This window comes from Sorex fumeus, unplaced genomic scaffold (assembly GCF_029834395.1).
Source record: "Sorex fumeus unplaced genomic scaffold, SorFum_2.1 ptg000048l, whole genome shotgun sequence".
NCBI lineage: Eukaryota > Metazoa > Chordata > Mammalia > Eulipotyphla > Soricidae > Sorex > Sorex fumeus.
Genome location: NW_026606105.1, coordinates 2,487,855 through 2,508,621, shown reverse-complemented (window position 1 = coordinate 2,508,621; position 20,767 = coordinate 2,487,855). Strand labels below are relative to the sequence as shown.

General features: G+C 43.9%; 1 protein-coding gene across 1 annotated transcript in view; it reads right to left on the bottom strand.

Moving 5' to 3' along the window:
• The window catches only part of TPK1 (thiamin pyrophosphokinase 1), a 428,537-nt gene that overhangs the window by 109,294 nt on the left and 298,476 nt on the right, over positions 1 to 20,767 (bottom strand). The window contains exon 8 of the mRNA XM_056124023.1: positions 15,188 to 15,299. Within this exon, the coding sequence (XP_055979998.1) occupies positions 15,188 to 15,299 (112 nt within the window). The remainder of the gene's footprint in view (positions 1 to 15,187; positions 15,300 to 20,767) is intronic.

Here is a 20,767-nt window from a genome sequence, read left to right as displayed (position 1 = left end):
CATCATGATGGATCTATCACATCTTCCAGAAGGGCAATGGAGAAGATTATTCATGACTTCTACTCAGATCTCTTTAATAGCCACATCCACTTGCCCACATACCACATACCACATGATGGATATGTCGTTCCCAATGTTCTCCCTTCTGAAATCCAACATGCCATCTCGTCGGTAAAGAAACAAAGAGCACCTGGCCCAGACAAGATCAGACCTGAACACCTGAAGAACTTACCATCAGTACTCATCAATACATTGGCTCGACTCTTCACACGCTACCTGTCTGAATGCAAGGTTCCGTCCCAATGGAAAACCAGCAGGACTGTACTACTATACAAGAAAGGAGACATCCACGACATTGGCAACTATCGCCCAATCTGCCTATTGTCTGTCATCTACAAACTATTCACTCGAGTCATCCTGAATAGGATTAGCAGAACACTACATGAAGGACAACCATATGAACAAGCCGGATTCCAAAAAGGATTCAGTACCATCGACCATATCCACACAATAACCAAGCTCATTGAGGTATCTCGGGAGTTCAAGATGCCGCTCTGTCTAACGTTCATTGATTTAAAGAAGGCCTTTGATTCTGTTGAGACGGAAGCGGTCATGGAAGCCCTAGCCAATCAGGGCGTACAAACTCAATACATCAGGATCCTTCGTGAGCTCTATTGCGGATTCACTACCAAGATCTCACCATTCTACAAAGAAGTAATCATCCATATCAAGAGAGGGGTTTGGCAGGGTGATACCATTTCACCAAAACTCTTCAGTGCCACCCTCGAGAACATCATGCGACGACTAGAATGGGAAAACATGGGAGTGAAGATAGATGGTCGGCAACTACACCACCTCCGCTTTGCTGATGACATCGTTCTAATAACACCAAACATCAGCCAAGCGGCACAAATGCTGGCCGACTTTGACCGTGAGTGTGGAAAGGTAGGACTACAGCTGAATCTTACGAAGACAATGTTTATGAGAGACAGCCTTGTTCCTGACGCTCCATTCGCTCTCAACGGAACCACCATCTCCGAATGCAACAGTTATATATACCTAGGTCGAGAAATCAACATGATGAATGACCTGGCACCTGAGTTGTGCAGGAGGAAGAGAGCAGCTTGGAATGCCTTCAAGAGCATTGAAGAAATAACTAAAAGGACAAAGAACCTCCAGCTACGAGCACATCTCTTTGATTCCACTATTCTTCCTGCATTAACATATGCCTCAGAGACCTGGACCCTACGAAAACAGGATGAGAACGCTATTCGGGTCTCTCAAAGAGGAATCGAAAGAACTATGCTTGGAATATCTCGATTCACTCAAATGAGAGATAGAATCCGGAGTTCTGATCTTCGTCAACGCTCAAGAATCAGGGACGCTGTCTCATTTGCCAAGACATCAAAAATCAGATGGGCTGGACACGTAATGAGGTTTACAGACAACCGCTGGACTAGAGCCATTACTGATTGGATTCCACGGGACATCAAAAGATCACGTGGACGCCCACCTATAAGATGGTCAGACTTCTTCGTCAAGACCCTAAATGATCGGTTTGAGGCTCTGCATGTTCCTAGAACGAACAGATACCATTGGGCTACGCTAGCACGCAACCAGGATGAATGGAGACGTTACTGGCACCTGCTCGAATAAATCGATGAATAACGGGGATTAAGTGATTAAGTGATGATTAACTCTAGTTAAAGTGTATCTGTCATTCAAAAGGAAATAAGGTATAAGAAATCATTCTCAGGGTCGGCGAGATGGTACAAACCCCACCAGGAGTGAGCTCTGAGCTCAGAGCCCAGAGTAAGCCCTGAGCACTGCCAGGTGTAGTCCCCAAACCAATGAAAAGTTTTAAAATATATCTTTCTTTTTTTTCTTTCTGGGTAACACCCAGCAATGCACAGGGGTTACTACTGGCTCTGCACTCAGGAATTACTCCTGGTGGTACTCAGGGGACCACATGGGATCCTGGGAATCGAACCTGCGTCAATCTCGAGCAAGGCAAACACCCTTCCTGCTGTGCTATTGCTCCAGCCCCAAATATATCATTCTTGATTCAGGCAGGAAATAATGATGGCATAATCATGGCGTGCTTCAGTTTTTTCTCTTTTTTATTGTTTTGGGTCATGCTTGGTACTACTCAGGGGCTATTCCTGGCTCTGTTCTCTGGGGTGAACTGCAGGCTAGGTGAATTTCTCAACTTCTGGGCTATCTCTCTGCTCAGAGTGTTTTTTTAAGGATCTGTGCTAGAAAATCAGTAATTAAAAGAGCAACAATGATACCGAAAATTATGCAGCATTTTCATCTCCAAATAGCACTGCATCACAAGTGTGAGGTGAGTGGGTGCTAACATGGTTCAGTCGTGAGTCAGACTAGAATCGCTAACTGCAGTGAAGTCAGAGGGAGTCAGCCCTGAAACTGCATCATCAGTACGAGCTTTGTTTACTTCGGATGCCTGGTATGGAGAATCCGGTCTTGCATGCGCGACCCATATGCTGGGCTCATTCCAGGGCCTACCACATGTACCTGGAGTGCTTTGAATCTTCTCTTGAGATAGGCGTATTGTGATCCTTACCAATAACTCATGCATGTTCACGGGGCCTTCAAACACTAATTACAAATTAACTTCCGTAGACATGGAAAAAACCTTTTCAAATGGTCTCATAAGTATTTTTTTTCTTTCAAACCCCTCTTACTTAGGTTAGAAGACAGGTGCATGAGTGCTTTCCACAGGCAATGCTATGACATTATTTTACTCTGTTATTTCTTTTTAGACAACACTGACAAACCACACCAGAAAGAATAATGAAAACATTCCTGTAAATTCAGTGTAACTGTTATAAATGAGAAACCTGGGCAAAGGGCGGGCAACTCCAGCTGATAATTTTCTCAGTCAAAAATGTCGAGAAATTCATATTTCTTTTCATATTTCTGTCCCATTTGATTTTCTTTTTCTGGGACACACCCAGCTGTGCTCAGGGCTTATTCCTGGTCCTGTGCTCAGGGATCAAACCCAGTGTTTGTGCTTATAGTACACCTTACCTAGCTCTCTGGTGGCTCTCTTGAATTTCATTTTCTTTTTTCCTAATTACATTCCATTCTCAAGTATCATATGGCATTTCCCAGCTACATTACTTCTCGCATTTACAGTTCCCTTCCTCTTTTCTTTTTTTTTTTTATTCTGAACGCACTTTAGTGATAAAAATAAAAAACCCTTATTTTATATAATGGAAAGTTATTTTGTTTACTAATAGGAAGCATGGAAAAATAATAGCAAAGACTTATCATCACATTTTAAGTGCACCAATCCAAAGTGCTATAAATTCTGGCAAATCACTAATGAGTTCTGAGCGGCCATTATCTTCTGTTAAAAATATGGGGTTAGTCACAGATCATATTAGTACAACTAAAGGCTTAAAAATGAAATTCAAAATATCTTGGGACTATTATAACTGCGATTACTCTTCTCATCCTTGTTGAAAAACATCTTATTTCTCTAAAAATATTACAGCTCTACAGAACATACTGTCATTTATTTTATTATTTTATGGTGAAGCAAGGTCGTTTTTGTTGAAACTCAGAAAGGTGTGAGGGGAGAGCCAGGAAGAAGGTTGCGTTCAGGAGAGAACATGGGCTTCTCGGGAGTAGAAAGTGAGCAAATAAAGGCACATAGAGACAAAAAAAGGGAGATACATGTTCAAGGGAGACTGAGGCTAGAAAAAAGAACTGGTACTGCTACTTATTATGGAGTTCATAAAATTAAAAGCTTAATTATCTCAATAAAGTTCAGTGTCCCTATTATGGATAATACAAAGTTCGAGTGTATCCTTAGTGAAAGAAAATGCCAAGAGAATGACAGGACAAGTCACGTTCTAGGAGAAGATACCAGTCTAGGATACATCTGATAAGGGACTCATCCGATAGATACAGAAGCTCTTGCAATCTGAAGAGGAAACCCAACAATCTCACGAAAAGTAATCCAAGACTACCGATCTCAAGGAAGACACAGATAGAAAATAAACATACACAGAGAGGACCTACCTGTGTCACAGGGGGACGCCAATAAAGGGACAGAGTGATCCTTCTACACCTTGATGAGAAAGGAAGCGGTCTGGAACACGGAGTGATAACTCCTGCTTCAGTGCTCAAGCGTCACCTGGCGGTGCTCAGGGGATGATATGGGGTACTGGGATCGGAGCTGGGAGTTGTTACTAACAATATTACATCATTGGCATGTTTACAATGCATTTGTAGTGCCTGAGAACTAACTGTTCATGTTCTTTATCATGTTATTAACAAATTCTATTAGGAATTTTAGGAGCTACTCAAATATTAAAAATAAGCCATAGTTTTCATGTCTCTGGCAGACTAGAAGTTCTTTTTTTTATTTAAATTTTTATTAGTGAAACACCATGAGATACAGTTGTAGACTTACAAATTTTTGTGCTTGGGTTTCAGTTATACAATGATCGAATACCCATCCCTCCACCAGTGCCCATTCTCCACCACCACTGATCCCACTGGAAATTTCTTTTTAAACCAAAGATACACTGACCAGAAGACCCAGCTCTTGTGCTACATAGTTCTGACTCAAAGGAACAGGAAACTTTGGTCCACACAGAAATCTGCACATTCAGATATTAGAGCTTCTGCATTTATACATCATTGCCAGAAATGGGGATCAACCAAGATATCCTCTGGGATTGACATGTATACCCAGATGATAGTATTGTTTATTGAACCCTATCAATCCATTTTATAGTGTTAAACAATAGCTATCAAGCCACATGCTGCTTTGGAGGCTATCGAAGTGCATGTTACACAGTGACGCAGACAAATGAAAAGTCTGTATGATGCCTGGCTCCAAGTGCATGACCCTTCTAAAGAGGCTCACGTATGACAGACCGTATAAAAAGATTTGTGTTTGATGAGGGACTGGGAGGGAAATAAGCAAAGAACAGGAGACTTTTCTTTTTTAAGGCAGTGAGAAGAGTCTGATATGATCGTCACAGATGAATAACATTAAACACCCTCCCTGGGTGTGACCCTGGGTGTGAACTGTGGAATTTGGAGGATTCAGCTGTGCCCGTGTGTACAGTTCTCAAGTACTACTCTGGTGGAAGATACTGAAAACGGGGCAGGTGAGGTAACCGTGGGGGCAGCAGGAATAGGAAAAACCTGTGTCCCCTTCTCCTCCAAATGCTGTGAGCCTAAAAATATTCCAAGGGTCTTAGAAATTAAGTCTGAGGCTCTGCATGAAAAGAAAACTCCCAACTGTACACAGATATTACTATGCCTATCAAACTGCTAGGTGGAATGCGGGACCTTGGACCCTGGACTCAATGGGACCTGGTTGCAGAGATCCTCTGCCTGCTTCCTCCAGTCTCTGGTGATCCAGGGATCACACCCATCAACCACCTCCTGATGGTGCCAGATAATCTCCTTGTAGGGCACCCTCCAGAACTCAGGGCTGCTTCTCCCAGAAGGGAGCATAAAATGAGGCCCCCATAACCATGCCACCGGACTCCGCACCAGGCTGTTTTCACCTAGGTCACCCTGGAGTGGGGCGGGTAAGAGCCCTCCCTGCCCCAACGGACCCAGCCCTGGCAGCCGACCTCCATGACCCAACTACCACCACACGCCAGGTCACTTTCTACATGCTCTGGCCAAGCCTCACATATGAGTGAATAAGAGCGATAGCACAGCGGTTGGGCGTTTGCCTTACAAGCGGCCAACATGGCCAACCCGAGTCGATTCCTCTACCCCTCTCAGAGAGCCCGGCAAGCTACTGAGAGTATCTCGCCTGCACGGCAGAGCCTGGCAAGCTACCCGTGACATATTCAATATGCCAAACACAGTAACAACAAGTCTCACGATGGAGACGTTACTGGGCCCGCTCAAGCAAATCGATGAACGGGAGGACCGTGACCGTGACCGTGATTCTTGGACATATCTTAAGACACTCCCTACCCATTTTCCATAATTATCACACCATATTTGATGGGGTTCAGACAGTAGGCAACAAATCTTGGGGAGCCCGGCAAGCTACCAAGAGTATCCCGCCTGCACAGCAGAGCCTGGCAAGCTATCTGTGGCATATTCAATATGACAAAACCAGTAACAATAACGAGTCTCATTCCCTTGACCCTGAAAGAGCCTCAAATATGGCAGCATTGGGAAATATGAGTAAGGAGAGGCTGCTAAAATCTCAGGGCTGGGACAAATGGAAACATTACTGGTGCCCGCTCAAGCAAATCGATGAACAATGAGATGACAGTGATACAGTGATCAAACTGCTCAGTTAACCCAAGGTATCAGGAAGAAGCTGACTTCAAGTTATTAACTCCAATTGGCTGATGGCTCAAAGGAAGTCTCCCTCAGAGTGTAGATTTTGAAAGATAAAAATCTGTTTTCATCAATGCAGACAATTTTTGATCCTAAGGTATCCAGAGCATAATACCAGCTGCAGAGAATGACGAGATTGTTTAGAAGGAGACTGAAGCTGGCCTTCTGATTTCTGAAAAGAGCTGAAACGGTACAGGGTCCTGGCAATTGCAATGGCTTTATTAGGAGCTTCAAAATCCAGAGGAAGTCCAGAATTCAGATTTGCTTAAAGTGGAAAACACGAATGGGATGGTTTTAATGACAGGGTTTTTTTTTTTGTTTGTTTCCACGAGTTAGAGCTGAGAGAGCCCACTCCATTCATAATTACTGCTCCTGGGAAATCCTGTGAGGTGTTAGCGTCTCAGCTGGTGGTTATCCCCACCGTGACCTATCCCCTCCACTGCCTTGACTGGTCCCTCCTGTCCTTGTCTTGTTAAACTAACCCAACGAGTGTGATTACGGGGGAGATGTTCACCAGCAATGAGGCAGTCTACCACAGAAAGCATCTCTTCAAGGTCAAGACATGTAGAAGGAACTGAAAAGAGTTGGTCACACAGTGACTGTGGGCTTATTACTGCAAGATGAGCTTCTTTTTCAGAGAAATGTGGGTGAAGAAGCAAGGCACAAGGCTTCTATATGGTGAAGCTAGATCTGATCCTCGGCATAAACCCAGGGCTACCACAGAAGGGTAGGCAAGGAAATATCAGCCTGCAAGAAATGGTTCCGAGGAAGAAAATTTAACTTATCGTGGCCTGATGATCTTTGGTAGAGGCAGAAGAAAAAAATTCAAAACCATCTCCAAACACTCCTGGTGGCTTGAATTGATAGCAGCTGAATCTTCAGAGAAAACTTATACCTGGACAGGAAATTGTTCCGGGATGCTTTATCTTGGGGTACTAGTAAAAACATTTTTTAAAATCTGATCTAGCATGGCATATTCAACCTAAGCGTCTAAACATTTTCAGAGATAAAAGCTGTACGAAGAAAATAATACAAGGCACAGGAGGAAAGATACTACACTAAGAATAAAAATAAACGTAATATATTAGACCACAAGTGAGATAGACATGAATTATCAGATTAAAAAAAAAACAACTTCCCGACGGCCATGGCTCTAGAGGCACAAGGACTTAATGCAGAGCCTGGCAGCTTGCATTAAGGCGGAAGGGGTGTCGCTCCCTTCCACCTCTTTCCCCTGGGCAGCAAGATAGCGACTACCTAGGAGCTTTTTGGAAAGCCAGGTATGAGCCAGTGGTGATGGGGCAACTGCAACCTCATGGGAAGGGGGGTGTTCCCGGCTCATCCTTCATGCCCTACCGAGGTCACGAGTTGCTCCCCACTAGTGGCTCTCTGGCACGGTCAGCTTGTGGCAGAAAAATGAATGGACTATGTGTTAATCCACGGTACCATGCCTCCCCGGGAGGGAAGGGGTGTTCCCTCCAGACTTAATAAATAAAATATCAGAAATCCAAAATCGCATATGGTTCTCATAACCAGCTGTAGAAAACAAATGATTTCACAATGCCTTTTCAGCAGTCGGATTGTTGGGTGTAGTCTAAACAATAATGGTGCATCTTTTGTCGAAAAAATAAATGTAATCAAAGTAGATAGAAAGTTAAGTAGAATTCATCTTCCTCACAGGCACTGGGAGGGGTGGGAGGGGGGTATATTGGGTTTCTTGGCGGTGAAAAATAAGTACTGGTTAAGGGAAAGGTGTTTGATCATTGCATGACCGAGACTGAAACCTGAAAGCTTTGTAACTTTTCCCACAGTGGTTCAATAAATAAATTTTAAAAAATTAAAACATTTGTAATTGTTATAACTTGTAAGAAAAAAATCATACCAAGTAAATGATGATGAGTTAAAAATCAACACATTGTATACTTTACCCAAATTGGGGAGATTTAAAAATATCTGCTTAAATGTTTTTTCCATTGAGTATGATAAAGTATTGAGACAAGAAGCTATCTAAAAATATGTTTTGAAATTTCAAAAAGTGAGTGAAACATAGACTGAATGGAATTTAAAACCCAGTGGGAAAAAAAAGCGCAGTTTAGAAATAGCCATAGAGGGGCTCAAGCATAGTGTATAGGGCGTGTGCCTTCCAGGTGGCCAGTTCAGGTTTAATCCCCAGCACCCCATAAAGTCCCCTGAGTCTACCAGAATGGATTCCTGAGCTCAGAGCCAGGGGGAACCCCTGAGCACTGCCGGATATGCACCCCCCAAAACAAATGACAACAAAAAGCAAAGGCCAAAGAGAAACAGTGAAAGGGAACAGTTTGGAGACCAACCACACATGCTAGGGGAAAAGGGAGCTCAGACAGAGAAGGGAGCACCAAATAAAGGGTGTTGGAAGGATCCTCCCAGGATGGGAGAAGCATGCTGAAAGTAGACTCTAGACCAAACATGATTGTCACCCATTGCCTCTTTTGCAAACCACAACACCCAATAAGAGAGAGAGAACAAAAGGGAATGCCCTGTCACAGAGGCAGGGTGGGGTGAGGGGATGGGGGGTGGGAGGGATGCTGGGATCCATGGTGGTGGGAAATGGGCACTGGTGGAGGGATGGATATTTGATCATTGTATAATTGAAACCCAAGCACAAAAATTTGTAAGTCTGCAACTGTACCTCATGATGTCTCACTAATAAAAATAAAAAAAAAATAAAGGACAATTTAAAAGCCCTGGCAGACAGCAATGAATAACTATGGAAAAGTACTGGAAAGGCCTGACTCCAGCTGAACTGCAGCTGCCCGAGTTAGAAATAATAGGAAAAAGGAGAGGAGAGCAGGGAGGAGAGGCGGAGAGCTAAGAGTCTGCAGGATGGATGAGGGCACGGATGATAGGATTGAAGGAAAACCAACTGAAGCGAAAAGAAGGTCACACATAAACACAGCCTGTTCAGACCGGAGCAACTCCCAGGAGAGATACGGGTCTAGGGAGCAGACTGTGTCAAGACAAACTGCCCATCAGACATCATCCCCCTGACCATCAGCAACCCAGAATAAGCCTCTTGCAGAATCCAGGTGGGTAAACAAAAGATATGAGGTGGGGAGGCTAAGGTGGTTTTCCTGCTCATTTTCTCCTTCCTCGGGCTGGATCACAGTTTCCCTAGAGCTGCATTCTCTCCTTCCTTGGGTTGGATCACAGTTTCCTGTGAGCTACATTCCCTCCTTCCTCAGTTTGGATCACAGTTTCCCGTGAGCTACATTCTTTCCTTCCTCAGGCTGGGTCACAGTTTCCCATGAACTGACTGTCCTTAGAAAAGGCAAGTTCCAGTCTACCATGGGGGTCGGTCTCGGCCAGCAGATGACAGAGGCAGGAGACTGAAGGCAGGACATCCGGAATGCTCTGAGTCCCACTCAACCTCCTGAAGTTTTAATCTACCTCGTCTCCTAACACTGAATTTTCAAAAAAAAAAATTCCTCTAACTTTCTGTGCTCAAGAATGACTGGGACATTATCCATGAGGTGAATGCATCTCATCTTTAAATGAAATATGGAAGCTTCTGCTCAAAGGACAACTAGTTATCATTTAAGTTTTAAATACATGTGGGGCGGGCACTGGAAACAGTGGTGGTGATAAAAGAGCACTGGTGGAGGGATGGGTGCTGGAGCATTGTGTAACTGAAATGTAATCATGCAAGTTTGTAACAGTATCTCACGGTGATCCAATAAAACTTCTTAAATTTTTTAAAATTTTATATTTAGATCTCTTTATGGTAACAATCATGCCTCACCTGCCATTAAGTAAAATTTCTAAAGCAAAAGTAAATAATTAAATAAATAAATGTGGGGCAGTATAAATACATAAAACAATGATTTTATGTATTAAAAGCTACTTATATTTTGAAAAATAGAGAACTTAATCTACAGCTACCTTTCCAGTCATAACTGAATGACTGAATGTAATTCTATCTTTTTACAAATCAAAGAAATATACTTTGGTTGTGGACAAAAATCAGTAGAGAAAATCCAAATGCATCTACAGTCATACTTTTAGAGATGGATGTTCAGTAACTGGCTAATGTATTGGAACATAATACATAACTACAATCAATTACATGTTTATGGGCCACCAACAAACCCAGAAGATCAATTTTTAAAATGCATAATTTATCGGGGGCATGGTGCTGCCAGCAGGTCAATCTGTACCTGTGAGGTGAGTGCATCAGCAGCCTGATGGCAACGTCAGACTTTCAGATACCCCAAAATTGCTGCTGTGCCTTTGGCCAGATCCCAAAAACTTGGGGCAAAGTTTACCAAGAAAGTAAATGGCCAAAAGTTAGGTATGTGGGAGACACACCCACAAACCACCTCCGGCTCAGCTATATAATTGGAGACATGGCCTCTCTGGTTCCTGATCGAACTGCTTAATGGCCATGATTCTAGAGACTCAGAAATGAATCTTGAAACCGAAAGGCTTTTGGCAGAAATGCGTCCTGTTCCTGCAGTAGGTTACTGGCACTGGGCCACTCCAGGTGGGAATAGGTTTCGTGCCTTGGCCTGTTCCTCCTGGTGGCCTAGTGAACACCATCCTCCAGAGGCCACTGGACAATCAGGTTTGGGCCTGCAGTGACGAGACACAGGGGGGCCTCACCACATGGGGGTGGAGCCAACTCTTTCTCCCCATCCCATAGAAACCCCAAGTCACCTCCTACAAACGGCCTCTCTGGCTCCTGATCAAGTTGATTAATAGCCATGATACCGGAGACTCAGAAATAAATCTTGAAACCCAGTGGCTTTTGGCAGAAATGCATCTGGACTGCATACAAGGTGGTCGCCAGCTCAGAGCTTATTGGAAAGCTCCTACAAGCGGTTCTCTGGCATGACCATGGCTCCAGAGGCAAAAGGACTTAATCCAGAGCTCGGAAGCTTGCGGCAGAAAAGTGAATGGACCATGCATTAAACTACGGCGCCACGCCTCCCCAGGAGGGAAAGGGCGTTGCTCCCTTCTGCCTTTTTCCCCCCTGGCAGCAAGGTGGCCGCCGCCTCAGAGGTTATAGGAAAGCCAGGTACGAGCTGGCGGTGACAGGGCAACTGCAGTCTCATGGGAAGGGGGGCAGTACCGGCATGTCCTTCATGCCCTACCAAGGTCACGAGTTACCCCCCACGAGCGGCTCTCCAGCATGGCCATGACACCAGACACACAGAAACCAATCTCGTAATTATCTCGCTCTTTGCAGAAATCCAAAATTGTGGCCACGTGACATTATATGATTCTCATAACCAGCTATAGAAAACAAAATATTTCACAATACCTTTTCAGAAATTCTGATTGTTTCGGGTGAAATTCTAAACAATAATGGTGCATCTTTTGTCAAAATAATGAATGTAATCAATGTAGAGAAGAGTTAAGTAGAAATCATCTGCCTCATAGGCATTTGGAGGGGTGGGACGGGGAGTATACTGGGGTTCTTGGTGGTGCAAAATGAGTACTGGTGAAGGGAAAGGTGTTTGATCATTGTATGACTGAGACTTAAACCTGAAAGCTTAGTAACTTTTCCCACAGTGATTCAATAAATAAATATAAAAAGTAAATAAATAAATAAATATATTAAATAAAAATGCATAATTTACATGAAATAGAAAATTCCTAAAAATAAATGATTAAGATATTCAGGATCTTTATAAAGAAAATTTTAATAATATTAAATGCAGTGAAAAGTTCTATGTGAATAAAAAGAGAAGCTATATTTATGAAAGGGAAGACTCAATTTCACATGGAACCACTCCCAACTTTTCTAATCTCCCAAAATTAATTTATAAATTAAACACAATTTCACTAAATATTACAGCAGAAGTAGGCATATGGAACCTTTGCCAAGCTAATGCTAAAATTTATGAAGAACAATAAAAATCCAGGAATAGCCTCAAAATTTTTGTAAAGAGCAGGTGTGTGTGTGTGGGGGGATGGGTTACACATCTTAGCACATTTACTAAAAGCTTACCAAAAAGATGGCAATGTATGGCGAGTTGCCAATCATTGGCAGAAATGATGATAAAGTGATTCTAAGACAATTGTGAGCTAGGGAAAATGCAAATCCTTCACGCACATCATATAAAACATTCGATTTCAGATTAAAGAAAAGACCTAAACACAAAAGGTAACACTGACACATGAACGCTTCCTCATGTCCCACACAGCCCTACCCCCAGGAGCCCCAACTCTGGCCAACCCACTGGATGGATTCGGATTTGCGAAGGATGCTCTTCAAGAACCCCAAAGAATTGAGTCCAATCCTTCCTTCCCACTTAAGATGGAGCGGACAGACTCCCAGATCACCAATCTCCAACCTGTTCACCCTTTCTTTTCTTTTTTTTTGGGGGGGGTCACACCGCCTGGCACTGAATTCAGGAATTACTCCTGGCAGTGCTCGAGGGACCATATGTGATGCTGGGAATCAAACCCAGGTCAACTGCATGCAAGGCAAAAGCCTCACTCGCTGTACGTTTGCTCCAGCCTCCGTTTGCTCTTTCTCTGCTAGAGGTTCCTTCTATCTTGCTACCAGTCCTGATAAGGGAGGCAGTGGAGAGATTTGGGGACCGTTTGCACTGGGCTCCTGTAGCCAATGGAGCCCAAGAAGTCAAACCATCATTTTCAGCTCCCCAAAGCTTCTAATGGCAGCACATGTCAGACTCAGCTCAATAGCTTCAAAGCCTGTCACTTGGCCCTGCACACTATAAAAGATGGGACTCTCACCATCCTTTCAATTTTGATGAGCTCTCCAGACATCTGCTTCAAAATATTCCTAGTTTTCCCTTAAATGTTTCAGCAGGGGCTCACAAAAAGGCCACTTTTAAAATATCCTTTTTTTTTATGTTCAAATTATTTACTTCTTGAAATATTTATTTCCTTCGGGGAACCTAAAAGCTGTCCATGTTTTAAAAGAATGACAGGGTTCTATATGTTCCTTCTTAGAACCCCAGAGGCACTGGTCAGACCAGAGATAATCTCTATGACATTCAATCAAAGTTCTTTGATTGAATTCCTGTTCTTCTAACAGATTAGAATGGATTCACTTCGTAATGCCCATGGTTTCTTCTGTAATCACCGGGTTTCCTTTTTCTTTTTTTAACTTTCAAATCAGATGGTTTTAGTATAACTAGGACCTCATACAAGCACTGGAAAACATTTTAAAATTTAATAACCGCATCTAATCTTACAAAGTCTCAGAGGTTTGACTCGGAGAAGAACTTGCTTTTTTTAATTAGCTCCATTTCTCTGAAAAAGTACAAAAAAAAAAAATCAAGTGGGAGGTTGGGCAAAAAACTCTTAGCTATAACACCAAAAAAAAATGGACTTCATAAAAATTAAATTACTACACTGAATTCATGAAATTTTGGAAAATTAGAAGGTAAGGCTGAGAAAATATTTGCAAGCCACAGGCACATATAATAAAAGTCTTATATCTAGACTAGATAGGAAATCTTATAATTCATGTAAAGGAGGAGGAAAAATTCAATTAAAATAGGAGCAATCTGAAAGACATCTCTCCAAAGAAAAGATACAATGGTCTCCAAGCACTTTTAAAGATGTTTGACATTGTCAGTCACCAGGAGAAAGCAGGTGAAAACCTACAGTGGGTTCCCACTTCATCATGAGTATGCATATCCTTTTTGAAAGAAAAAGTAACTGCAACCAAAGCATGAGTGTGCAGATAGAACAGGAACTGTCACAGTTTGCTGGTGGGAGCGTAAAATGGTACAGCGTCTTGGAAAATGGCTGGCAGTCCTTGAAGGGTGAACCAGTCAGTCACCATATGATATAGCAATTTCACTTCCAGGGATGAAAGAAAGAGATTTAATTTTAAAAGAAGGAAAAATCATACTCTCCACCACTGATGGACCAGTAGTAGCAGACCACATTGGGTGGGGTATATAGAAGAGGGAAACCAATCTTGATTAAAAAATATTAGCACACAAGCCTCAATCTATAGCAACACCTTAGTAATCTCTCATACAAGAGCTTAATGGCCCCAGGGTGATATACAACAATCTTCACACACTTTCCTCTAAAGAAACTTTTTTTGGATAATTTTTAACGAATTATTCATAATGAGCAATACAAGGAAAATTATGTAGGGTTTGCTACTGGGGAAGTCTGGGTAGCGGTTGGGAAAATTCGAAATAATGTTGGTTGGAAGTTTTAATGGTGGTGGAATTGGTGTTGGAATATTGAATGCAATAAGTTATTGTGAACAACTTTATAAAAATAAAAAAATTAAAATAAGAGAAGGAAAAACAGACTCTTGCTCCCTGCTTCCTAGTCACCCACCTCTCCCCCTTCCCTGGTCCCCTCCGAGACCCTCCCTTTTCTCATTCTTTAAAAAAAAAGTATTAAACAACCATTATTTACAGAGTTAACTGAAAGCTGCAGTTTAGGCATCCCATACTTCAACACACAGGGCTGGAGCGATAGCACAGCGGGTAGGGCGTCTGCCTTGCACGCAGCCAACATGGCCGACCCGAGTTCGATTCCTCCACCCCTCTCGGAGAGCCCGGCAAGCTACCGAGAGTATTCGATATGCCAGACACAGTAACAACAAAGTCTCCAATGGAGACGTTACTGGGCCTGCTCGAGCAAATCGATGATCAACGGGAGGGCCTTTTACTTTTTTATACTTCAACACCAATCTCTCCATCAGAGTCAACTTCCATCCACCAATGTTCCCAGATTTCCTCCCCACCCCACCCCCCACCCCAATTCCCACCCCCAGCCTGTCATAAACAAATAAATATATAAAGGAAGGAAGGAAAAATAAAGCATCCCTTCTGCAAGGGTTTTGACTCACTGAGGTTCCACTTGAGGCCCGTTGTCGTGACATGGTTGCACGGCTGTCCCACAGGAATGAGGCCACACCAGGAGCCCTCCAGGCCAGTGTCCACACGCAATTTGTGCTTTCCCTGCGGCCAAGAAGGAGTGATCATTAGGAAGAGGAAGGAAATGCCAATCCAAGTGCGGGCACCACACCTTGCTCACATTCACTACCCTTGATGGGCCATCCTGCTTTATCCTATTTTTTTGTTGCGTAACATCTACCTGACTTAATCCTAGCCATAATTTCACCAGGTGAAATCATGACTTTGCCCAGTAAGAACGCTCAAGTTAGAGATGAGATGTGTCCAGGACCAGAGAGGTAACCCGGGTTGATTTAGGAGTCCAACCCACACCAGCCCGGTGCACACTGACCTGTTTCCCCATGGAAAGGTACAGTGTGATGGGGTACACATTTCCAGGATCCTCGTCAAGCCCTTGTTCAAGCGGAAGTCAAGTGGTGTTGGGCCAGGGAGATACTTCACAGGGACAAAGCACATGCTTTGCACGTAGGAGGCCCTGGTGCAGCAGTTCTGGTCATGAGCACTCCCAGGAGACTGCACCAAGCCAGGAGTAGCTCCCAGCAGGGCTGGGTGTGCTCCAAACTCTCCTCTCATCCCACACCCTTGCCCCCAGGAATAAGCAATGCTTCCTAAAAAAATAACCTCTGGCTTTCTCTGATTACTGGGCTTCCAATTCTGTGAGTTGACTGTCAGTCTTTCTGAGGCTGTTCCCCAGGTCAACCACCCAAGGAAGTACTCCGTGAGAAATACCTCTCCCAAGAAACGGGGGCGTCTGCCTGAGCACCTGCTATGCTTCCTCCATTCTGATGGTGAAAAGGTCTGTAACTGACCATCGTTCCAATTTTCCTGCCTCCAAGAAGCTAAAGTCGTGAGTAAGGAACGTTCAAGCTCCACTGTCTGCTTCAGAATAGCTGGAAACTCCTCTTCTTCCTCAAGCTCCCATTTCTGTTTTCTTCACTATCCTTAGGGGATACTGTTATTTATGGTAATAGATCTCAAGTCTTTATGGGAAAATGCCAAGGTGAGAATGCATTAAAATATAATTTAAAAGGGTGTTTTTCATAATTCATATAACTCTGAAAGAGTAAGTCCCAAAAGATATTCTTTAACAAAATATTGTACTTAGTACAGGACATAGTACCGGACTAAAGCTTCTAGGTTAGGTCAGCATTAGTCATCATTTTTCTTTCATCCTAATTATACTAAAACTTCTAAGGACTTACTATATGAACAGACCTTATGTGTTTTTAGCTGAAAGGATTTCAGTAGGAAAATAGTTCTCTATATTCCATATTGGTTTATTCAAAGTTTCACTATCTATACAACTCATATGTCTATTTCTATAGGGATATTCAATCAGAGGAACAGATTCAACTGGAAGGGTTTAAATATAGTCAAACGCAAAGATTTTTTTTTCACCATTGTTTTGGGCACCAGAGAGAGAGATTACAACGGGAAAGTTGTTTGCATTAAATGCATCTGAACTATATTTGATTACTAAGCCCTCCCCCCTGTCCTTTATTGTTGTTGTTTTTTTTTGAGTCATACCCTGTGGTGCTCAGGGCTTAATCCTGGCTCTGGGCTCAGGGATTACTTCTCGAGGGCTTGAGGGACCATATGGGATGTACAAGATTGAATCTAGGTTGGCTGTATGCACGAAAAATGTCTTACCTGCTACACTATCACTCTGCACCCAAACCCCATTTTTTTTGGGGGGGGGGGAGGCATACTTGATGATACTCAGGGATTACTTCTGGATCTGTACTCAGTAATTATTCTTGGTGATGCTCTGGGGACCAAATGGGATGCCAGGAATCGAACCCGGGTTGGTCACATGCAAGGCAAGCACCTTACCTGCTGTGCACTATCTTCCGTAATTCCTGGCACCCTTAAGCACTGCTAGAAATGATTCCCTGAGCACAGAGCCCAGAGGAAGGAGTAAACCCTGAGTACAGGTGAGTACGGCTCCCAAATAATAATAATAATAATAATAATAATAATAATAATAATATTTTTTTGTTTTGTTAGTGGGCCACAAAAAATAATTCGCCCTTCCCTTTAGCACTGCATCTCCAAGCATGCCTGTGTTTCACACCTAGGATGACAGGTCACGTACTGACAGGGGGAGCCTCCAAGTGCTACAGGAGCGGCCCACTGAATTATTTTCTGCACTGTAGCACTGTCCTCCTGTTGTTCATCGATCTGCTCGAGCAGGCACCAGTGACATCTCACAGCAAATTGTGAGCCTTGTTGTTACTGTTTTTGGCATATCGAATACGTCATGGGGAGCTTGCCAGGCTTTGCTATGTGGGCGAGATACTTTTGGTAGCTTGCCAGCCTCTCTGAGGGGGCGGAGGAATTGAATCTGGGTAAGCTGCATGCAAGGCAAACACCCTACCCACTGTGTTATTGCTCTGATCTGAATTATTTTCAGTGCAACAGAAAATACAGCTGAACTCAGTGCCTGCCACTGGAAGAAAGAGCAGGAACCGTGTAGATGCAGCACCAAGGTTATGGACGACACAGGGAGAGAAACAGTGGTAATGCAGAACCAAGACATATTGCCAAGGGAAACTAAAACCTATGCAAAGCCAGCAAGAGACTTTCTTTTGAACATCATTTACACACACACACACACACACACACACACAAACACACACACGTATGAGAATGGAAATGCAGTAGGTAGCTATAAAAAGGGCAGGCAGGTCAGGAAGACAGCTTTCAGAGCTGGAGTGACCCTTCATGCCCCGTACGCAGAAGACCCCAGTTTTGTCTGATTCCTGGGACCACATGCTTCCCCCTGTATAAAATCTTTGAGAAGTGGCCAGTGGGAGGCGCTGATGGCTTTCCCCATCGCCATCTGCGTTCGCGGGTCCCCAAGCTGCTCCCCCAGCTGGAGAGGCCCAGGCCATGGGGCAGATTGTGGCGAAACAAGGGTTAATTGGTTAAAAAATTGCCATTTATTCCATTCTCCCCACAGGCCTGCCCCAGTCTCTCTGGGCCCCCCATTCTAGTCTCTCACTGCCCCTCATTCCCATCTCTTCCTGTCTCTCCCGCTCACCTCTCCACTCTATCTCGCAGCCTGGGCTCTCTCTCTCTCTCCATGTGCTTGCTTCTGTATTCTTCTACATTCTCCTTTTTCTGTCCCCCTTACTAGACTCTCCACGGTCCAACTTGCTGCCCTGCTCTCTTTCTCTCCCCAGCTATCTTGTCTCTCTAACTCCCCTGTACTCTGGACTGACACTGCACCTAGTCAGGTAGCAAAATCAACATAAGAAAACCCTTCCACCAGATTCAAAGGAACACCACCTGGGGTATTCCAAAGCCCTTCCTGACTGCGTAAGGGCAAAATACCTCCTAAGGTGTTTTTCTCCTTTCCTTAGTCCAATAACTATCAACATCTTAATACTAGTTGTTTTTGTATGGACACAGTAAGAGATAAATGGAGGCTTGTAGGGCAGCTCTCCTGGAAACATCTTGCCACAGCTGACTCAGACTACAGAGCTCAGGCCAGATTAATCTTTCCTAACCCTAGCAAGGTCCTAGTCTCCTCATTACTTTTTGGATCATGACAGCATTTGTCCATGAACAAGCTCTTAACTTATAGTTAAGCATTATGGCACTTTGGCCAGGCCCATCTTGTTGCCAGGGTATCACATAGCTTACCACTTGCCCTGGTTCCATCCAGTCCCTTGTCTGGATCCTGCTTTTGGGGGTGCTAGGAAGTAAAGGCAGCTGAGGCTTAGGTGAGAGAACAGATGCCCAGGAGGGAAATATCACTGAGAGTCACATAACAAAAGCATACTGTCTTCTTGGGACATTGCTCTGAATAACGGTAAAAAGGTAAAAGGTAAAGACCCTCCCGTTGTTCATTGATTTCTCGAGCGGGCCCAGTAACGTCTCCATTGGAGACTTTGTTGTTACTGTGTTTGGCATATCGAATACATCACGGGTAGCTTGCCAGGCTCTGCCATGTGGGCGAGATACTCTCGGTAGCTTGCCAGGCTCTCCGAGAGGAGCGGAGGAATCAAACTCGGGTCGGCCATGTTGGCTGAGTGCAAGGCAAACGCCCTACCACTGTGCTATCACTCCAGCTCCTGAATAAACTATGCAAAGTAATTAGGGAGAAGAGAAAGACAATATTTACAAGTCAACAGAACACAAAGGAAGAAGTTACAAATAAACACAATGGAATGGGAGTACTGTGATGGTGGAAGCAACCCAATAAAACTAAACTACCTGAGGCTATGCAGGAAGGACAAAACAGTGTTATCTTACCCCCCACCCCCACCCCACTCAGCCCCCAGCACCACCTGGGTTGGCCCTGCTGGCACCCAGCACTGCAGAGCCCAACAGCACATGCTGTGACCCAAGTACTACAAAGCCCATCTTGGCCACTGCTGGGAGTGACAGCTCCGAAGAGAGACTCAACTGATGATGCAACCAATGAGGACGCAGGGCTGAAGGCCACGTGATGGCGCACCACAGACTAAGAGAAAGAGAAGCTCAACCCCTGACAGCTTGGGAAAGTAAACTGAAAAGAAGCTTGACCTTCAAAAGGATATAAATGTCAGTGTTTTCTCTAAGGCTCAGGAGAAAAGAAAAAAAAATCCTAGTAATTCCAAACAGTAACTCAAGGCAAGGAATAACTGCATTGCAGTGTAACAACCATAACAAAAACCTAACAACACTCCAGTGTGAAGTAAAAATTAATCTTGCTCTTGAATTGCGATCCTATTTCTTTTGATGCAGATTTCCAGGGGAGTCCTAGAAGCCAGGGTTGCATTTCCAAGAGATCCTCAGGCCTCCGAAAGGCAGAGTGTTAGATCTTGGGCACTCGAGGAAAAGGCCAGGAATGAGGCTGTTCATTTTGTGAGGTGGAGGAGGCGGATCTGAAGGGCGGGTTAGCACAACCCATCAGCAACTGGTGTGAGGGTTGCCAGGACAGAGCAGGAGATGGGCACTGGGGGAGAGGGGAGCTTCCCTGGAACATAATCACTGCAGGCTGGTGACTGTAATGTCCCTTGGAGATTCCAGAGTTAAAACTCTACTTAATTAGTAACTCTCCCTTTCCTGTCCCCTCCCTAGTGGTGCTTTAGAGTGAAACCATCTGGCCCCTCCTTATTGGGATGTAAATTCTGAAACTATTTGTTGACTCTTCCCTGTTGGGTTGTAAATTCGGAAACCATTTGTTGGCCCTTCCTCATCTGTTACCTCTGTTAGGAACTTTTCCCTTATCCGCCTCCACCAGAATGCAGGAGCCATGAGCTGAGAATCAAAGGGAACAAAGAAGATAACCAAATGTCCCAGTTACCATGCCCACTAGCCACAATGCCTACATATGTAAATGCTGATCCTTAAATCTATAGGCTAAGGAGTGATGTACTTTGAAATGGATTGGTTAAGAAAGTATATGTTGTTACAAATCTATTGGCTATGAAATGCACGGGTTTTGCTGTAACTGCCAGTGAAGGCCTATATAGGATCCCCTTTGAAGAAGTTCGAGGTCTTGCCTCACGGCTTGACCCTAG